General features: G+C 40.0%; 1 protein-coding gene across 1 annotated transcript in view; it reads left to right on the plus strand.

Moving 5' to 3' along the window:
• The window catches only part of LOC122796296 (NFX1-type zinc finger-containing protein 1-like), a 609,414-nt gene that overhangs the window by 410,789 nt on the left and 177,035 nt on the right, over positions 1 to 21,590 (plus strand). The window contains exons 8-9 of the mRNA XM_044064663.1: positions 14,071 to 14,219; positions 20,445 to 20,588. Of these exons, the coding sequence (XP_043920598.1) occupies positions 14,071 to 14,219; positions 20,445 to 20,588 (293 nt within the window). The remainder of the gene's footprint in view (positions 1 to 14,070; positions 14,220 to 20,444; positions 20,589 to 21,590) is intronic.

Here is a 21,590-nt window from a genome sequence, read left to right on the forward strand (position 1 = left end):
TCTATGGACAGGTATGGGAAGCGGATGTTCTCATCAGCGACCTTTGCAATGCGTTCGCTGAACTACCTATGCCATTTTACTCGTCTTCAAAGAGACTTGATCAAAGAAGCGAGTGACATGTTGAAGGATCCTACAGCTGTGGGTTTTCAGGACAAGATGAACGCTCAGCTGGCTACCCTGAACTCCATAGCTAACTCCTCCATGCGCCTCCTTTCGTATGCGGCTGATGGAGCGAGCAGGGCTGCAGGGACAGGTGTAGCCTTACGCAGGCATGCCTGGATGCGGCTATGCAACTTTGCGGACCCCTTTAAAACGTCTTTCACTAATTCCCGCTTGATGGATCATCTCTTTGGTCCTCAAGTGAAAGAAACCTTGACTAGGTGCGAGACGGATGGCAAGACTCTTTCTGCCGCCGGAGTCCGTTTTCTACTCCTTCTAGGCCTTACCCCAAAGGCCAGAAAAGTGGGAAAATGTGGTTCCGCAAACAATCTCAAGGGGCTTCGCCTGACGCACAAAGTCGGTTCCCCGCCAGAGGCAGAGGGGGGAACAACAATGGTAGACGTCGCCCTAGAGGCAGGGGGGGGTCCGCAGAACCAGGGCAATCGAGAAACTTTCTCCGATAAGCCCTTTCAGCATCCCTGAGGTGTTGCCCGACTGTCCACCTTCGGAGGCAGTCGGGGGAAGATTGTCACTGTACCCAGAATCCTGGCTATCCCTAACTCGAGACAAGTGGGTACAGTCCATTTCCGAAGGCTATTCCATTCCCTTCGTTTGCATTCCAAACCGATCAAAAAAATCCCTTCCAGATGTTCCACCCGCTCAAAGGGATCTTGCAGCTTTGGAAGTTTCAAAGCTGCTTGCAAAAAGAGCAATGCAGCCAGTTCCAGCAGACCAGCAAGGATCCGGAATCTACTCCAGGTTCTTTTTAGTTCCAAAAAAAACAGGGGACTGGAGACCAATTTTGGATCTCAGTATCTTGAACAAGTCAGTCAAGAAAACATGATTTCAGATGGTCACACTACAGTCCATCCTTCCCCTATTGGGAAGAAAAAACTGGATGTGCTCTATAGACCTTCAGGATGCGTACTATCATATAAAAATGAACAGACGCTCCAGAAGATTTCTCTGCTTCAGGCTGGGAACCAGTCATTTTCAATTCAGAGCCCTGCCCTTTGGACTCACCACTGCCCCCCGGGTGTTTACCAAATGCATGGCAGTGGTAGCTTCTCACCTGAGACGTCAAGGATTCCAGGTGTTTCCATATTTGGACGACTGGCTCCTCACAGCTCCCACCAAGCATCTTCTTCTAATGGCCAGGGACTACACCTTTCGCATTTGTCAAAACTTAGGCATTTCAATAAATTGCGAAAAGTCTGTTTTGTCGCCTTGTCATGTTATTACCTTCATAGGCGCAATTCTAGACACAGTCAACATGTCTGCAAGGCTAACAGATCAGAGAATAGCAGACATACAAAAACTGGTCTCGCTCATCTTCAGCAGCAACAGAGACAAAGCCAGGTTAGTTCTGAAAGTATTGGGGATTATGGCGGCTGCCATTCCTTTGCTTCCATTAGCCAGATTCCACATGAGAATCCTTCAATGGATGCTCTTCACACAATGGTCATACCAGCAACTTCCGATGTCCCACACCATTATGATCACGCAAACATGCAGGAATCATCTTCTGTGGTGGATGTCTTCCCCTCAGCTCTTCTTGGGAAGACCCTTTGTTCCTCCCCCTCCGGTTGCTACTCTGACAACGGACGCCTCCCTGATCAGGTGGGGGGGGCATTATCAGGGCAGAACTGTCCAGGGCACATGGCAACCAGACGAATGCCACTTGCACATAAATGTTCTAGAGATGAGAGCAGTGCTTTTAGCGTTGCAAGCCCTTCAAGACTCTCTTCCCTTGGGAACGATAGCAATCCAGACGGACAATATGTCTGTAGTGTGGTATATCAACAAACAAGGCGGAACCAGGTCCTACCCCCTGTGTCGAGAAGCACTCAGACTGTGGCAATGGGCGATTTCTTCTCAGCGGTTTCTGATAGCAACGCACATCCCCGGGAAGTCCAGTCAAATCGGACAAGTTGAGCAGAGCTATCCTCATGCCTCACGAGTGGTCTCTGAAAGACTCTGTTGTGAGAGAAATTTTTCTCAAGTGGGGTCAGCCTTGCTGCGACCTTTTTGCTACTCCCCAAAACAGCAAGTGCAAAGATTATTTCACCCTATTCCCTTTACCAGGCCAGCCCAGCAGAGACGCTCTAGTCCAAGTTTGGCCCCGGGACTTCTGTATGCATTTCCTCCCTTCCCACTAATCTCTCAAGTGATACAGAAAGCTATTGCTCAGAAGGCCTCGTTGATCCTCATTGCTCCTTACTGGCCTCGACAGGTTTGGTTCCCCTTTCTACATCATTTTCTGTTGGAGCGACCTTGGCATCTGGACCTACTTCCAGATCTTTTGATCCATCAGTCGGGTCAGTTTCATCGCTCCCTTCCCTCTCTGAACCTCACTGCTTGGTTCCTCCAATTCCAACCTTAGCCAGGCTTCCTCAAATATCTCACTCTGTTCGAGATATTTTGATAGCTTCTCATAAATCTTCCACCAAAGATTTATTCGAGTAAGTGGAAACGCTTGCCTATTGGGCTCAAGGCAGGGACGTAGATCCTTTCACTCCTTCCATCCAAATGGTCCTTGATTTTCTAGCTGAACTCTTCCATGCAGGTTCATCTCCTTCGACTCTTAAAGTTCAATTGGCAGCTATTTCTAACTTTCATGTGGGCATTTCAGAGTCTGCCATAATGTCCCGCAAGGTGTGCAAAGCCTTTTTGAAGGGAGTTTTTCTACTCAGACCTCCTATAAGAAATCCTCCTCCTCCTTGGGACCTAAATTTAATTCTTAGTTCTTTGATTCTTCCCCCTTTGCCTCCTGTTCTTTAAAATTGCTATCATGGAAGACTCTCTTTCTGGTAGCTATTACTTCAGCTAGAAGAGTTTCAGAACTTCATGCACTCAGCTGTCGACCTCCTTATTTGTTTTTCCATAAGGACAGGGTATCTTTACGAACCAACCCGTCATTTTTACCTAAGATAGCCTCGGCGTCTAACCTAAATCAAAGCATTGACCTCCTGTGTTTTTTCCAGAATATTCTAACAGGTCTGAACAAAAATTGCATTGGCTAGATGTTCATCGTCAGTTAAGGTACTATTTGGATAGAACCAAACAATTCAGAAAATCTGACCAGCTGTTTGTCTCTTATGCAGAAGGCAGAAAGGGACTTTCAGTTTCAAAGGTATCATTATCTAGATGGCTAACATCTCTGATTTCCCTTGTTTATGAAATTAGACACCAAAAGCTGCCTAGCAAACCTAAAGCTCATTCCACCAGAGCTTTGGCTACTTCTATAGCCTTCCAAGACAGACTGCCTATTGACACCATTTGTGCAGCTGCTACTTGGGCTACTCCTCACACTTTCATTTCTCATTATAAGTTGGATTTAGCTTCTAGGCATAGAGCTAACTTTGGTTCCACTGTTCTCAGGAGTCTGTTCCGTTAGGCCACCCGGGACAAGGTGCTAGGACGCGGTCCCATCCAGCAAGAATGAAGGCGAGATAGACAACTTAACATATAGAAGTTATGTTCTTACCATAACGCTCCATGTTAGTTGTCTTCTTCTCGCCTTCTTCTTGGCCCCACCCTCCTTCCCCTGGCCTGGACAGACCTAGAGGAGTTTTGATTGTGACCTCTTTCTACCACCTCTTTACTTTAGGTATATGCTCTGCGGTGCATATTTTCCTGGATCAGGATGTAGGTCACCCTTCTCTTCTCCCTTGTTTATAGAGGTGGACTTTGTTTCTAGTTATTCTGCTACTGTTATAATCTGGGCCTAGCTTACAAACGAGATCTGAGGTAACTCATGCCTAGCATTGTGGGATATAAGGGGAGCCTCGAGCCGGTGGAACCAACTCTCGAGCTTTTAGAGTGGCTGAGTCGGAGCCGAGGTCGGCTCCGAACCCATCCAGCAAGAAGAAGGCGAGAAGAAGACAACTAACATGGAACGTTATGGTAAGAACATAACTTCTATTTTATGGCTGGGGTCCACCAGACTGGACGTTTGCCCTTGGTGGAAAGAGTCTTGGTTTTATTAGAGATTGCCTGATCCATGCAGTCCTGGAGGTGTTTGTAGAAGGCATTTGTAAGGGCTTCCGCAGCTTGGGTTGTGGTTTCCATTGGCTCGGGGGCCTTGAAGGATACCACACCAGTCTTGAGTAGTGTGAAGTTTGCTTTAGAGAAGTTCTTCACTGTGGTCTTTTTTGTTTGGGGTGGGGGCGGGATGTGGATTTCCAGTGAGTTAAGTTTGTGATCTGATCTCACCAATGAGGGATATACTTCCGGTGTGGAGCATTTTGTCCCTATGTTTGTGATGATGAGATCTAGTATATTTTCTCCTTTTGTGGAAACAGTGATTAGTTGTTCCATGGCATTTGAATTTATGAACTCCAGGAACCTTTGGGCTAGAAAGTTGGGGCTTGAGTAATGTTCCCAGTCTATATTCGGGTAGTTGAAGTCACCCAATATAATGGTGTTTGGAGATACATTTATACCCTCCAGTGTCTTCAGGAAGGCTGTGTGGGGTTCCTGAGTTTGAGAGGGTGGCCTGTAGCATGCTACAAATTGTAGAGCAGTTTTGCCTATGGTTAATTGCACCTGGATGGTTTCCGATGCTTCATGCGTTGCCACCAACCTGGAGGTGTGGGTATCCTTGATGAATATGGATACACCCCCTCCTTTTGTGGTGTGGTCCGGGTTTTGGGGCCGGAACGCATGATATGAGGTAACACCTGATAGTGCCGGGGTGCTCTCAGGAGCCTTGAACCAGGTTTCAGTCACAGCACAGACATCAATGTTCTCCATACTGAGAAGGGCCTCGAGTGCGTGCATTTTGAGATTTAGACTTCTGGCATTGATCAGCATTACCCTTAGTTTCTTCCCATTTTTGTTTTCTAGGGTGGTAGGTTTAGAATTTGAGCCTTGCCTAAAAAAGGCACTATGGGGGTGGCAAGAGCCTTAGCCAATATCCGGAATCCCAGGGAGCCTTAGCCAATATCCGGAATCCCAGGGGTGACAGGTGCAAGCTGTCCTCATGGCAGCGTGGCTTGTCAAGCATGTCATCCCAGGCAGACAGACACTGGATCCCCTTTGAATGACACCAGAAATTAAGCCAATTGTTAAAGCTGATCATCTTGTCTCTATGTTGTGGCATCATTCTTGGTGAAGGAAGGATACTGCTCAGGGTCAGGGTCATACCTGCCTGGGCTACATAATCAGAGAGCTCCTCTATGTCTCTTTTCATGTAGTCCAGGGAGGTACATCTCAGGTCATTCACACCAGCATGGACAATGACTGTGTTATATTTGTACTTGCTGTGGAGTGACCCGAGTGCTTGTGTTATGTGGCGGATTCTAGCACCCGATAGGCAGCTTACTGTGACCCTCTCCTTGTTCAGCCTGGTGAGTGGGACGTCAGTGTGTCTGACTATGGAGTTACCTATGACAAGTATGTTTGGTGTTGTATTTGGCCTTAAGGGCGGTGACTGCTTTGCACACTGATTTTGTGGTTTATGTGCTGCCTCTTGTGTGTCATGAGGTGGCAGTTGCTTGGATGTCTGCTTTGGAGGCCTCTGCTGTTTAGGTAAATTTTTGCTCAGAGCCTCCGAGTATGACTTTGTGTGTTTATGTGTTTGATTCATTGTTGTGATAGCTTTATGTGAGACTGGTTTTGTGGTGTGTGTAGTTGCCTTCTCCTCCTGTCTGGTCTTGCCAGTCCTGAGTTGAGAGAGCTCAGCCTCCAGTTTGGCTAAATAGCTGCATCTCTCGCAAGTATTTGTGTTATGTGGGAGGAGGAGAGGGTTGTCAGTGTACATGAGGCAATTGTAACATTGCCTCAATATTCCCAAATTCACCAACTGGACAGGAGAGGATGCCAGCATCTGGCCCTTCGACATGCTAGAGAAATTTAGAAGTTAGGGGTGTAACTGAATAAGAGAGGACTTAGTAAGGAAGTGGGTACTCCTGGGGGGGGGGGGGTTGCTAGTGAGGGACTTTGTATAATACAGAAGTGCTAAACCTGAAAAGAAGATGCTTTTAAGACAAGTAAAAGCTTTTAGGAACAAGTGCTGCGCTTTTTAGTTAAGGGATATACTGTTTAGATTACTAGTAGAGCAGTTCTAAGGGAAAAAATGAAGAACAGACTTTATGGAGCCAGAAAAAGTTTAACCTTGTTAAACCAGCGCTGCCCGATGCTGCTCTAGTGGCAACTCCGAGCTAAATCGCGCTAAAGCACTCTAAAGCATGCTTGATAGCAGGGGCTGGAAAGAGCCAGGAATTGACCCAAAACGGCCAATAAAACTACAGTTTCAAGTCAGTAACCACTACCACGGGGGGCAGGGAAGCAGCTCAATGTTTTTCACTGCCACTGATCAACAGAGAGACTTTCCTTTAGCCCAAGCAAAAATGGCCTCACAGAAACTTATAAAACAGTTCAAGAACAGCAAGCCTGTAACTTGAACTTTTTTAAATCTCAGAAAAGTGGGAAAAAAAGCAAGATTTTTTTTTGTTTTTGTTTTTTCAGAGATAGCAGAGGTTCAAAAGTAATATCAAGTTATAACAGTGCAGTAAATGACCCCACACAAGAGTGCTAGATCAAAGACAGAAAATATGCAAGTTTTGAGAAAAAAAATATTTTAAAATTAAGTGCAAACAGGAAATTCAGTAAACAGCTTTTGGTTGTGCTCTAAATACAGCTACTAATGCAGAAATCAAGTTTAACAAGCCAGAAAATGCTCAAACTAGGCAGCTATGCAGAAAAACTTATCAAATAAACAGAGGAAAAATACTTAAAATCTCAAAAGTGGCTCCTTTCTTCTCTCAGCGTTTTCTCCTCTTGGTGGACAAGTATTTCTATTATTATTATATTAATAATTATATTTAATTATATTTTATTAATAATTACTAATACACTTTAATATTTAGTCACTGAAGAGGAAACCCAAGAAGGATCTACTGTAGTTGAAATAGAAATAGAAGTAAAATTGATGAAAATCCTTCAACAACTTTTCAATTAACAAAACGACGAAAGGTAGTTGAAAATATTATCCTGTTTAAAATTCGGATTTACTTGGAATGGTGACAAATGAGATCCACATCTGCAGTGTGTTATTTGCTATGAAATTTTCACAAATGAGAATATGTGACCAAACAAATTACTTCTACATATTGAGACAAAGCATGTAGATTTGAAAAACAAGCCACTTCATTTTTTTGAAAGCAAACTAAAAGAAATGAAGTCATCAAAGAATGTCCTTTCTCAATTCACCAGTATTAATGAAAAAACTATGTCTGCCTCATACCCCATTAGTTTGTGAATTGCACAATGTGGTAAGCCTCATGCCACTGGCGAGTCATTAGTACTCTCAGTGATAAAAGATGCTGTTGGAGTTATGTTTGGTGACAAGAGCTTCAAAGAAGTTGAGTTAATTCTACTTTCTAATAACATGGTTGCATGTAGAATCGATGAAATGTCCAAGTGGGTGGAAGATCAGCTTTTCACTAGAGTGAATATTTTTCTCTGCATCTGAAGGAGTCAACAGATGTACAAGGCTTGTCCCAATTGATTGTCTGTATCCATTTTATATGGAACAATGAGCTGCATGAAGAGGTACTATTTTGTGAACCAATTATTCAAGATACTGGTAAGGAAATATTCCAAAATCTTGACGCTTATGTAAATTCGAAGGAAGTGCACTGGATGAATTGTGTTGGTATATGTACGAATGGTGCATGGGCAAAGTGTGGTAAAAATAGTGGTGTTATGACACGTTCTTAAACTAAGTCTGAATGCATCATGAACTCACTGTAGTCTTCATAGAGAAGCATTAGTATCTAAAACTATGTCAGACAATTTGAAAAATGTTTTAAACACTGCCATAAAAATCATAAATTTCATCAAGACTAGGCCGTTACAATCATGCTTATTTGAAAAACTGTGTGAAGAGATTTGAAGTTTCCATAAATCTCTTTTGCATACCGAAGTATGTTGGCTGTCGAAAGGCAAAGTGCTAACAAGACTTGTTGAACTCTGTGAAAAAGTTGCAGTGTTTCTGGATGGACAAAAAGATTACACAAAATCTTTGTGTGATGAGGCATTCATTCTGAAGCTCACTTACATGACAGATATATTTTTGAAATTAAACAAACTAAATTTATAATTACAAGGAATGGATGGGGCTGATATATTTGTGGTACATGATAAAATTTGAGGTTTTACTAGAAAACTTAATGGAAAAAAATTATTAAAGACTGAAATTATGATTGTTTTGAGACATTCGCAACTTTTATCAGTGAAAATGAAGTGACACCAGCTGATGACTTAAAATCTGTAATAGTTGCACATCTAGACTCGTTGACAGAGTGTTTTGATTACTATTTCAGTGAAAAAGTGAAAAACTGTGAGAAAAACATCTGGATTGTGAATCCATTTCGGAATGATGTGGCTACTTGTGTATCTACTAAGGCAGATGAAGAACTAATTGATTTGTCTGAAGACACTTTGCTAAAACTGAATTTTAATAATAAAAGAATTGATACAGTTTTGGTTGTCAATTCACAACATGTATCCAGCTCTTTCAACCGCGGCTTTGAGTGCTGCTTCCATTTACTACTTCGTACATGTCTGAAGTTGGATTTGTGGCAGTGATAGGAATTAAAAAAAACATTTCAAAATAGACTTCAATTATCAAACATCTGGCATCTAAAATTAACACATCAATGTGGACGTCAAAGACATCAGCAAAAATAGAACACTAGCCCATTCTTCAAATGCACCTCATTATGCATCTGACTAATAAAGTCTTATAATTAAGTGTATCAATTAAAATTTTAAAAGTAGTAAAGAGATTTTTTATTCACTCCCCTTCCTTTTAAAATTTTCATTACAAGTGACTAGTGCGTCTTGGAAAATTACCTTTTTTGATAGTTGGCTTTGCCCATAAAAGTTTGGGAACCACTGGTTTAGAAAATATCACATCTATAATTTCTATTAATTGCCATCCAGTCATTATACACTTTTGTCTCCCTTTTTTAAATCACAGTAGAAATTAAGTGTACTGCTGCCTCCAGAAACTTGAGTTCTTAATCCCTGTGTGTTACATAGTAATGATTTCCTTTACCTCTTTTTAGATGACTTGCATGTGCTTATAAAACCAAGGATCATCAGCTGTTTTAATTGCTCCACTGTAGTCATTATTAAGCAGAGTGGAATACGACTTACAGTCTCATAAATCACCTAGATCATTTTGGAATGAAATACAGACCATTGTTTTGAATATGCAGATACTAAGCATGTAAGAGAAATTTTGGATAATATGCTGTTGAGCTAGTGGCAGAAGCTTAGTTTATAACCTAAGTATAATAACTCACTGGGAAGTATTTACCCATGATTATTGATTTTTTTTAGGACAGGTTGCATCTAAATCACTTTGGGGCAGGTGCACTTTCTGGCAGAGAAATTAACTACTGTGATATATAGAATTCTTGATAAGCTATGAAAAATTAAAAATAATAATAATTGCTGATTCTTGGAAATCTGTTGAATGTATCCACGAACCTAACAGTGGAGGTGATGGTGTGGTCTGATTTTAGTTCATGAAAATATTTAATCCATATTAATATCCAGAGACCATTACATAGAGACAATTATTGTTGATATTCATGTTTCTAAGGATCCTAACAAATTTGTTGCTTGCTGACGTAGTCTATGCATGAATATGTGTTCATCATATTGATCACTGATACAGGAGTTTAGTAATGTGGGTTATATCTTGCATTGGCTATAATAGCCAGCCAGCTTCAAAAATTTCAGCGCATCCATGCACCCAAACTATTAGTCAGCTTGAGCGGCACTGACTAAAAGTCAGGTTTGGACGTCAAGTCTGTCAAAGCTTTTCTGCCTTTGAGAAGTGCATTCCTTTGTGGTCTTTCAAGGATGAGAGTCAGCTAATGTTGTTCCTTTGCTTTGCAGATGAGCAGTAGGAAAGTGTTTAAAGTGTTTTTTACTGTGTTTTTACTTAGGAATTAGTTATTGTTTTGCTACGTTCCAATTTTACTGACTATTGATGTTAAGCATCCTTGGGAAAGAAGCACCATTTTTGACTTGACCATGGAACAAACTGTCAGTCCCTCAGTCAGACCTTCTTCCCATCACAAAAATAAAAGCATTGTTAACACAGCAGGTTGGTAATTTGCCTCAGCCTCAGATGGGTGACTCTGCTGCAGTCAAAGCTGGTTCCTCATGACACAAATCTTTTTCTTAGATCAGTCTGGTGTAGTCTGTAGAGCCACCATAGACCAGGGGATAGCCACATCCTCTGCAGCTGTTAGGGCCCCCTCAGTGGGCAAGGGAGAGCCACTTTTGTGAGTTATGGCAGAAGGGGCAGGAAATGTGCCCTTGCTTAGTCAGAATGTATTGCCCTTTCCAGGGAAGCTATTGATGGCAATAATAAGTCTGTTTCTCCAGAAATTCCTTTCAAAACAAAACAGAAGGCCAAACATGTTTCACCTTTTGAGTCAGTTTCTGTGGATCGGAGTTATTTGTTGGGCTTGGCTCAGGGTCTCATGCAGGCTCTTGACCCTTTTTATAAAGTGGTTTCTGGTAAAAGGAAAATGGATTTGTCTTTCCCTGAAGAGGTTCTGGATTTTGAATCTGTAGGGGATTTTAGAAGGAACAGAAACAGTTTTCTTTCTTCAAGTTTATGATTCAGATTCTGATGATACTATTGTATCTGATTTTCCCTATGAGGGATACTGTTTTTCTGAGACAGTTTCCAGTATGAACCAATGTTCTCTGTGGTAGAACACTGAGGTTTCTCAGTCCCTAAGAAAATATTATGATTTGTTACAACTGGAATTTCTAAAACCTTCCTCCAGTGATGTCAGCCTCCGAGGATGTTTATGTCACAGCCTGTAGTTTCCCTGAGACTCCCCCTATTCAGTGGAAAGGTTCAGTAAACATGTTCATTTATTTTAGAGAATAACTATTTAGATGTAGCAGGTATGAATGGCTGTATTAACAAAGACTGTTGAACATTTTCAGAAAGGAGACTTTTTCAAATGTGTACTTTCACTTTAGTAGCTGTCATTTATTTAGACAAAATGAAATGATGTCAAAGGCCATATGGCTGGAATTTCCAGGTTGTGTTCAAATGACACTACATTTTGTAAATAATTGGATGTGCTTGGCTCTTTTATCCTTCATGGTTAGAAAATTCTTTGAAAGAAGTAAAACAAACTAGGGCTGCAAACTTTCCACCCCTTTTAAAGTCTATTGTTGCATATGCCCCCGTTGAGACATACTAAAGAGAAGAAGAATGCGTAAGTAATGAATATTCAATACAATGTCGACAAAAAGAACCGGAAATTGTTTTATTGTTTTGAAAATATAGATGACATAGTAAGGTTGGAATCTATGCTTGTTTATAATAGGGATGAGAAATTTTATTTTTTTTTAGAAAATCAACACAACACAGTCATTACTGGCACTAACAAAACTAGTAAGTTTACAAAAATGTGGTATGTGTAGTCAGTGAAAATTTATTCATGATAAAAATGTAGGTGAAGCATTTAATTTGGCAAAAAGAAAAAAAAGAAAAAGCAATAAGACAAGAAGATGTGGAACTAAGGGAGTGGCGTATTTGGTCATGTGTGAATCTTATTCCATGTTTCATGTGGGGAGGTCCAAGCATGAATTACACTCTAGAACATATGAGCATGAATACTGCATCAAGAAAAATTATTCTAAAAATGCACTGAGTAAGCACTATAAAGTCCATTCATTTCAACAAATTTGTTTTTGACATCCTAGAAAAAATAGAGGTAGCTGAGCAAGTAAGCTAGAGAGCAAAGAATCAATCTGGCAGTTTTGTTTGGTTGGCAGCCACTCCCCCCCACTCATGAATGAGGTGGTTAGGATCAAAAGCATTTATTTTGACATGCTTGAATGGATTTATAACTTAAAATTACAACATATTTTTAATGAAATATATATATTCTTTTAAAAAGTAAGTATAGCTGCTGTCTGCTGTGACTGAATGTTTTTTTTTAATGTTTTGAAGATAATGGTTTCATTTTCTAATTGATGTATTTTTAATGGTTGTGAAAATTCATGTAACTTGCAATACAGGTTTACGCAAGTTGCTCTAATGGAATATGTGTTCTCTGAAAAAGTAGCAGTTTCATCTGTTACGAGAGCAATTAGTTGTGTTGATTAAAGCAATCCACGAAAGCAAGGAAGTGAATTACTATGTATTTTTTGATACTTTTAAAAAGTACTTTAAACTAGATTCCTCCTGCAGGTCAGGCATTGCTAGGAGCATTCTACAGGGACTTCTGGGCCCTCATCCTTCCTTCTCCCAGTCAGTGTAAGCTATCATGATCTAACCGTATAACTAAGGCTACTGCAGCAGTGATTAAACGATGAGCAAAGTACAACTGTGTGAGTAAACTTAGCATAACAGTAGATGTTCGACTGATCACGGCAGCAGTAGCTCCTCATTCCCTTCACCCCCCATATTATTGCATGTCATTTTTGCTAAGTTATGGTCCTCTATGGTATTACCCTTGCATTCTCCTTGTCAGGGCTTTTAGCTTCCCTCTTTCTGTTGGCATAAAAACTCTGAAGCACTTTTGTACTCCTGCTTGACTTTTTAGTCAGCTCTACTCAAACTGAGAAATGGCTTGGGCTTGTGGTAGGTGCTTTGAAAGCTGGCCAGCTGTTATATCCTTATTAGGATATAACCTGTATAGCTAAGGCTACTGCAGCAGTGATTATTCAAATATCTAATGTCATGGTAACTTTATTCCAGGAAAATGTAAGGAATTCTAATCCAACAACAAGCTGTCTGGGTCCAACATCTGAGGATTTAAGATTACTATATTGTTGTTACCTTGTTGCCAGTCCCTGCATGCAAAGGTTCCATTGTTATCCTGTTTTAATCCTGGCTGACTGCTATATTCTGTTTACTGACATTGCTCATTATTCTGTTATCTGTCTTTTGATTTGTTACCAACTTGCGTCTTCATTCTGATGTTTTAACTTAATTAATAAATGTAATTGCTTACAGCATGTATCTTAACTTTTTTCAGCTTAAGCTGTTGTTGTTTTGACTGATGATTTCATAATGCTACTTTGTTATTGAACTGCTTCACTCGTGGACTCTTAGCTCCTGTGAGCACATTAAGTTGTAAACTCTTCCTCTTGATTTCACACTTTGTTAACTCCAGTATAGCTGTACAGCATGCACATGTTGTCATTTCTGAGACTGGGTTAGCACATGTAGCTAAACTGTACAAATTCTGGTTCATCCACCAACGAGATGTGAAAAGCTTTCTGCCACCTACTCAGTCCAGACCACTAAGACTATCCAGGCCACCAGCCCTATTAATTCCTCATCTGATAGCTATATGTTCTTGTCAGCATTCCATACACACACCCTGCCTCTTGGGTATATATCTTGAGTCATGGATGCAACCTTACATCAATATTCAGTGTAGTAGACACAACTATTGAAACCCTTCCACTGAAAAAAAAAAAACTGCTTTTGCAGGTATAAACCCTTCGCACCTGCACACACTTGCATCTCTAAACATACTAACTCTGAGATCACACATCACTAGGGATAACTGCACACTTTGCTACCCCCACTGTTGCCCGGTCTTGATGTAAAGAACTTTTATATCATCTTTCTGATGAGTTGGTCTTCAAAGGAATGCAGTTCATTGAACTACAGAACTTGTTTCCTTTTCATTAATAGTTCAGCTATGAATAGACAGTATGCATCTGAAGATCACGAAGAAGAAAGTGAATGTGTTGTTGAATGTTAAGGCAGTTAACAAAGAAGAACCTAGATGTATTGTTACATATTAAAGGAGTTAAAAATATTATGTGTATCTGAGGCAGTGTGTAATTCTGTTGTACTAATGCCTGTTCTTTTTTCTAAAAACTGTTTTTCCTCTTTAGGAATTCACAGATTTTTACATACTGGAATTGTCAGAGTTGGTTCCAGAAGTAACAGCGAGCTTCTGCAGAAGTTCAGTCTGGCATATCTCCGAAAGGATGTGATGTTTACCCGAACGCTACCAGGGTATCTAAGAGCAATGCATGCAGAAGTGAGTTTCCAAGTTCTTTTTTTTTTTTACCCTGCATTTCATTTGTCACAGAAATATTACTTTAGAGGACTGGATAACTTCATCAGTAAAGCTTCTTGGAAAATAAAGTTAAACCACTTCAATGTTTTAATGTATGTAAACCAGCCCTAGGACCTTACAAGAAAATATTGCAGGCCAATTTCCATGAAGGTCATTTCCAAAAGATCCTGTGACCCCATATCAAGTTTACAGCTTTCTTTTTAAAACGTACGTTATTTTAAAAATTTATTGCAGGCTTAGGCTCCCTACCGTCTCTTTCAGTGTTTCCTAAAAGTATTGGTGCCTGTTTAAAAAAATGTGCAGCCTGTTCCTGTTTCCACCATTTTTTTTCTTTGTCTGCCATTACATATTCCCCATGCTATCTGTCTGGGTCCATTAGTAGCTTATGTGGGCCCATACAGCCACCTGCTAACTGTTCAGGAGATGAAAAACTAAGCAGCACAATGCGGAAGCTGCACTGTGTAATCCTGTTGGTCACATGGGTAGTCACTGAGTGTGCTGCAACATTTAGGATTTGCAAAGACTCGTTTGGGAAATGTAGCAGGCGGTGACAGGAATTATCAAGGAAAAAAGGGTGAGTGAAGTAGGAGCAATGCAAGACACAGAAAGTGAATCTAGAGACTTGGGAAGGGCAGGACTGGTAGGGCACGTGGCACATAAAGATGAAAAGAAAAAAAAAATACAGGCCATTACATAGACACATATAGCTAAAGGGAAGAAAAGTCACATAATTAAAAAAAGGAAAAGAAGGGATGTTGGAAAAGCACAGAAGAGAAGAAAGAAAAGCAGATAAGGTACTAGAAGAAAAGGGAACACAAAGGAAGTCAGTAAACGAAACTGAAAGAGCAAAAATTATGAGAAAGGAAATCAGAAACAAGTCAGGGGCGAAGGAGGAGTTAATCAGGCAAGGCCAGAAGGAGAGAGAAAGTGAGAGAGTAAGAGATGAGTGCTAGTGTGGATCCCTGAGAGTAGACGTCACATAGGTGGAAGGGAGAAGAATTGTGGTGGGTAGGTGAGTCAGGCAGTGGTGTTGAATAACCTAGGAAAGGAATTAGAGAGGTAAACTAGCAATGGAGGGTTAGGGATGAGGCCACACATAGGCTGACTTGGGTGGAAGGGATGAGACAGTAGGGAGCTGGGAGAACAATATACTAGTGTTTGAGAAATCAGTTACCAAGGCTATCAGATGGGAAGCAGATCAGAGAGAATGAATGTCATTGTAGTATGGATAATGGCAATGCTTGGACTAATATTGGGAAAATCAGCTGAAGAGTTGTTCTGACAGACAGAGAGAGAAAAGGTTTTACTGTAGCAACCCCCTCTGAAAATTTCACATAACGTAAGAAGTTCTTGCAGTAAATCAGCAGTTATGTTGATGTAGTCATGTTCACCTTAATAGAAGTGCTAGTAACAGACTGCTTTATCATTATTTTTTCAATTATTAATATTGTGTAAAAGAGAGAGGGTCATTATTTTAGTGTACTTCACCCACCACAAAACAGGTGGCCTAACTTAAGCTCATTACAGATCATAACATCCATATCAGCAAGCTGTAGTTGCCATCAATTCCATTTGTTGGGGGAACTGTTACCCTTTACCAACCTCACTAGTTCTAAAGTAGAGGGGGTTAAGGGGCACACAAATGCTTCTTAAAATTGAGTTAATGGTAAATACAGTTTGATATTGCTAATTGAGGGTATGTGTCTTAAAACATGATCAATTCTTTCTAAAAGTCACACAACTTTTGTGAATGTCCTGCTGTCAAGATGTTTTAGCTTGTGTGTATGAATTGCAAAATTATGCCTAGAGAGTATAGAAGATTCACAAATGTCAAGGGATTTGTGGACAGTAGTGAGTAGTTTCTAGAAACAGTGGAATAAGCGACTAAGAGAATAAAAGAAGTGGTAAGCATGTGCAGCAGCTGTGGTAAGCATGTGCTGTGACTGTGGTGCAAAATATCATTCTCTGAAGTGCTACCTGTGCAGGTAGGCAGCCTGGTTGTAAATGCTTCCTTCATAACCAGGCTACCTCCTTCATAACCAGGTAGGAAGCCTGGTTATGAAGAAGACAGTTACAAACTACATTAAGTAGTTGGGGGAATGAAATAGGAAAGATTGGTTCAGGCTAGTTGGTAACTGTGGTGTTGTCTGGCATAAAGATCTCAATGTATATGATAAACTCTGTATCAATCAACTTGCTGAAATCCATCCTGCAAAAGTAGCTCCAAGGTACGGTGCCTTTAAATGAGCCAGATGATGATGAGGGGAAGGGAGTGTGGGCAAAGTGTGTTTTAGGAATGATAGTGACAACACAGAGAGAGAGGTGCCTTTAAATGAGCCAGATGATGATGAGGGGAAGGGAGTGTGGGCAAAGTGTGTTTTAGGAATGATAGTGACAACACAGAGAGAGGTGCCTTTAAATGAGCTAGATGATGATGAGGGGAAGGGAGTGTGGGCAAAGTGTGTTTTAGGAATGATAGTGACAACACAGAGAGAGGTGCCTTTAAATGAGCTAGATGATGATGAGGGGAAGGGAGCGTGGGCAAAGTGTGTTTTAGGAATGATAGTGACAACACAGAGAGATCAGGAGGAAGAAAAAAGGAAAAGAATGTGGAATAGAGCAATCTTTTTGTGATGTAATGACCGGAACATGGGTAACAATTTAGGGGAGCTGCATATGCTCTTGCGTGAAGGAAAAGTTGATAAAACAGGTATCATCAAGTCATGTAATTTGTAAATTTTCTCTGAGTTCCTACTACTGAATTCAAATCTTCCATGCAAAATGTTTTCAGAGATTTCTTCAGAAGTCTACCTTTGTTTGTTATATTTTCCCTTCTAGGTCACCAGCTACATCCTAACATTTGCAAATTAAGTTCCAGTCCCCACCTATAAGTAATATTCCCTGCTGAAAGCTGATTACTTCTCGCAAAATGTCCTTAAGCTCTGTAATAGCAATTTTTGGTGGAATATAAATACATACCAGCGTAATCCTCCTCCCTTGCCAGAAGCTCTTTACTACCACAAGTCTACCATTATTATCTTCTTTCCCCTCTTCTATCACTGTTGGTCTCCTCTTGTGATTAGTATAATCACTCCCATTTTCCTTTGTCCTTGATATTCTGCTGAAGATCCATCTGAAAACCATTCTGGTTCAAATTCATATGCACATTTCTTTCAAAATGTGTCTCCTGCAGCATTGCTATTTGCACTGTGCATTTCTTAATGTAATTCACTATTCTTACCTTTTTGTCTGTAACTGTAAGGCTTGCATTCCAGTAGTAATATGAATAGCATAGCCATTATGATAAGAAGTTTTCCCAGCTGTTATACATGACAGCTTTTTTGAATGTGTATTTCCAACTTTGGTGTTACATGCAACATACGAATGTTTGGCAAGTTGACATTTTATAAAGCTGTTTCTTGTCATATCCATCTGAACTTATGTCACAGTTTTCAAGACTTTTTGTTGTAATGAAAACAATAAAAACAAAAAAACTAAATATATTTTCAGAACACCCAATGACCTATTAACTTACAACAAACTCACATAACTATGTATATCTTCAAAAAAATGAAGTTTAGACCTCCTGATGGGCGCAGTTGCCCCAAACTGACAGCTGCACTCAAAGGCATAACTAACTTAAAATTAAGGTTACCCATACTAAAACACTATTTACAGCCTGTGCTTCCACTTACACTGATTGCTGTGTGTTATCTCCTTTCCCTCCCAGATGTGAACAACAGCTTGTATGCTTTCAGAAACATTAACCTTTAGTATGGTTATCTTTAAATAAAACTAACTGTTCTGTTAACTGCATTGAAGAATTAAGATTGCTAGGGAAGCTGCTAATCTCTTATTCACTTCCAATAATTTCAGATTTTACTTCTTATTGAACTTTTACATTTAAATTTCACATTTCCCTCAGCAAAGAGTGCTAGGAACTCTCACGATTAATTGCTTGTATCCACAGACAGCTCTTTTCCATAGAAACATAAGAATAGAATGCACAACTGCCTTCAGCTGCAGACTTATTAATTCTCAGTGAAAATTTGCTAAACTAAAAAAATCTAATATCATTGCATATGCAAATGACACTTTTCATGGCATTCATCATTTTGGCAGAATTACTAGCTCTTATTTCTGAATTTCTTTTTTCACTTAGTTTTTGGCATAGTAGCATCAACTAATTCAACATTCTTCAAATGGGACTGGTTCTTCTTGATCCATTTACTGAGATCTTGTGACCTACACAAATCCTGACTTGCTTGTTTGACTGTAGTCACCATGCTCCTGAACTATTCACTAGGCTCTATCTATTAGTGAGTCTGTACTTTTAAGGGCATCTTCAGTCTCCTTAAAAGCAGTAGGTTGTCTACATGGAATATAGATGACAAGCACTACTTTTGGCAATAATTTGACATGTTATATCCCATCTTCAAGCTTATGAATCAGTGTAACTTTGTAGGACATGGCTGACAGACATTTCTTTTGTTTCAGGACATCGCATTTTATACTTTTGCACTTGCAGTTAAATATTCATGGCAGACACATTTTTTTCTCTCATGACAGCAGGTAGTTTATCTGTAGTATTCTCTAAACACTTCTTTCAGTTGAAACTGGTATCTTACAGACAGCATTTGAGGGTCCTTTGGTGTTGCCTTATCTCTTCTCAAACATTTGCAGTAGCTGTTTTGTAAACACTCAAGCCTTTTTGCATTTTCTTGCAGAACTGCATCACAGAAACTGTTTATACACCCCCATAAGTCAAACACTGCAAATTTTGATTGAAAGCTGCATTTCTTTTACTCTGACTTGCAAAACTACCAGCATTTTCTTGATGAAAATCCTGTATATTTTTAGTCATGCCCATAGTTACACAAGTATCTTTCTCTACGTTTGGTTATTTTAATTGTATTTGCAATACTTTCTGTGCACAGAGTTCAGCCAGGTCTGTTCTAATGCCATTAGTTCATGCTCATAATATTACAGCAACGTACTTGCAAGTGACATACGTGCATATTTAGTTTGCAGTTTAATCTTAACATTTTGAATTTAGGCTATGTCATTGTAACATGTTCTGTTGTAGTGTTTTGTGTAAAAAAATAACAGTTTTTGCATTTCTCCATAGTTTACTTGCTGAAACTTTATAGAAACTGTTTTTATACTTACCCACAAATATAATGCTAGACATTTTGTTGCACAGGCCATTTTTGAATCCTGTGGTTGCATTTAGGGCCATAGGCTCATAAATAAGTACTAGGCTAACTGCCCCTGTGGGCAAAGGTGAGACTCAAACCTTGTACCATGTGTGTTTGAGGCAGACACCTTAACCATTATGCCAACCCACTTGCAAAGTATTTTACTGCTACTGTCATCTGCCGTCATGTCTCCTCCTATTTGTCTGGAGTCCATTCTTTCCTCTATATTAGGTTTCCCTTAGCAGAGATTTGAGAGCTGACCTGAAGGGTCATCATCCAGGCAGCCATTTAGGTGGCTTGTGCTCTTTCTGCCATCCTGGCAATGGAAGTGTTTCTAATGAAGCCCTAATCCCACTTCTGGTGCACACAGCACTGTATGGTACCTTACACATCATGTTTGTGCATGGTTCCATCCATATGCCAGTGAGACCTGCCTTCATCAGCTTATGATCACCAAGCCCACAGGCATGGTCCTGGCCACATCAGTGCTATGCACTTCTAATCGGAAGCCACCCCTCTCTTCCCTTGGATAGGTGCCACTCACTTCAACCCCTACACCACACAAATTTATTTTCACCTTGTTTGTGAAGGAACATGAAATCAGAATGACTTCTGTCGGATTTTGAACGTTTTTTTTGATTTGCTGCATAATGTGAAAGTTGAATTTAATGCCATAATCAGGACAAAACATGCAAGTCAGAAACTAGAAGTGCCAGTGCAGAAAGTAAACAGCATAAACAGCATGAAAGGTACTGATCATATTTCCTTGCAGACATTCATAACAGTAAGTATTGATGATTGGTAGAAAAATTGTGAAATGGATATTAATGACCAGATATTTAAGTTATGGTCTGGAAAGATGTTTTTCCCTCCAGTTTTCCTAATAAATTCTTAATAATGGCAAAAGCAGTTTTTCAGTGTTCCACTCTTGTATCAATGCTGGACATATTTATGCTATTAATACTTTTCTCCTTGTCACACACCACAGTTGTCAGACTTGAGAAGAGATGCTGAAGAACAAATCCAAGCAAAAGCAGCATTCCTTTATGCTGCAGTTAAAGGAATACTTCATGAGAATGTTCTAGAGGTTTACATGAGACCATGCCACATGAAATGTCTACAGCTGGCCAAGGTACAGTTCTCTAATTGTACACAGAAACATGTGTATGTATTTATGTAATGCATTTAGAAGGTACATAATGGAACATTATATTAATGGAAATGTCAAATTCTAGATGAGTAGAAATTACTGCAGTGTATGCCAGTTTTATGTCTGTACACTAATAATAGCAATTAAGCAGCTGTACCAGTGCTGTTTTAATTTCTTTTCCTGATTTTTATTTTTTTCTCTACATTTTAAGTCTGTTTTGGAGGCAGCTGGGCAATGTACTTACTCTGCTTCTGCCACATGGCGATCATATGACATTTCATTATCCATCTTGATTGTTAAGAGCTTTGCTTAATTGCTGCCATGAAGAACCCTAGTTCTGTCCAGTCTACATGGGTGACAGGGTCAGGGAGACTTCTAATGGCCCCTCAAGCCTTCTGTCTGTCACCCTCCCAGCTGATGGTCAATCTGTAAAGAACCAGCTTCATTCCAAAAACCATACTATGTATAGTCTATGAAGTACCACACCCAGAACCTGTATTTTCTGCAGTATGGGGGGCCTCACTAAATTTACTCTATTCTGATAAAACCCTAGTGGGACTACCTTTGTCAGGAAAGCATAAAAACATGAATAGACAGATACATACGTACATAAATACATACTTACATATATACATGTATGTAAATATATACATACATGCATGCATACAGTATTACCAAAATGACAGTTAATTTTCTTGGCTATATCTGTATTTTATGTGCATATAATTAAACATAGTCTTCAGACATATCTTTACTCTCCTTGTGGAATGTTGGTAGGAGGTGGAATGGCTAAGGAAGGCATTTTTAAAGCATAGATTCCTCTTGTATTATATTCTACAGGATTAAGGGACACCCTCCCCTCCATATCATGACAAGTAAGATGGCTTCTGGAGTTATTCTGTCTATATTAAACAGCTGCTACAAGTGTGAATTGTGAGTGTGTGTGCGAGAGTGTGTGTGCGAGAGTGTGTGTGCGAGAGTGTG

This window comes from Protopterus annectens, chromosome 3.part0 (assembly GCF_019279795.1).
Source record: "Protopterus annectens isolate FY-2018-M chromosome 3.part0, PAN1.0, whole genome shotgun sequence".
NCBI lineage: Eukaryota > Metazoa > Chordata > Ceratodontiformes > Protopteridae > Protopterus > Protopterus annectens.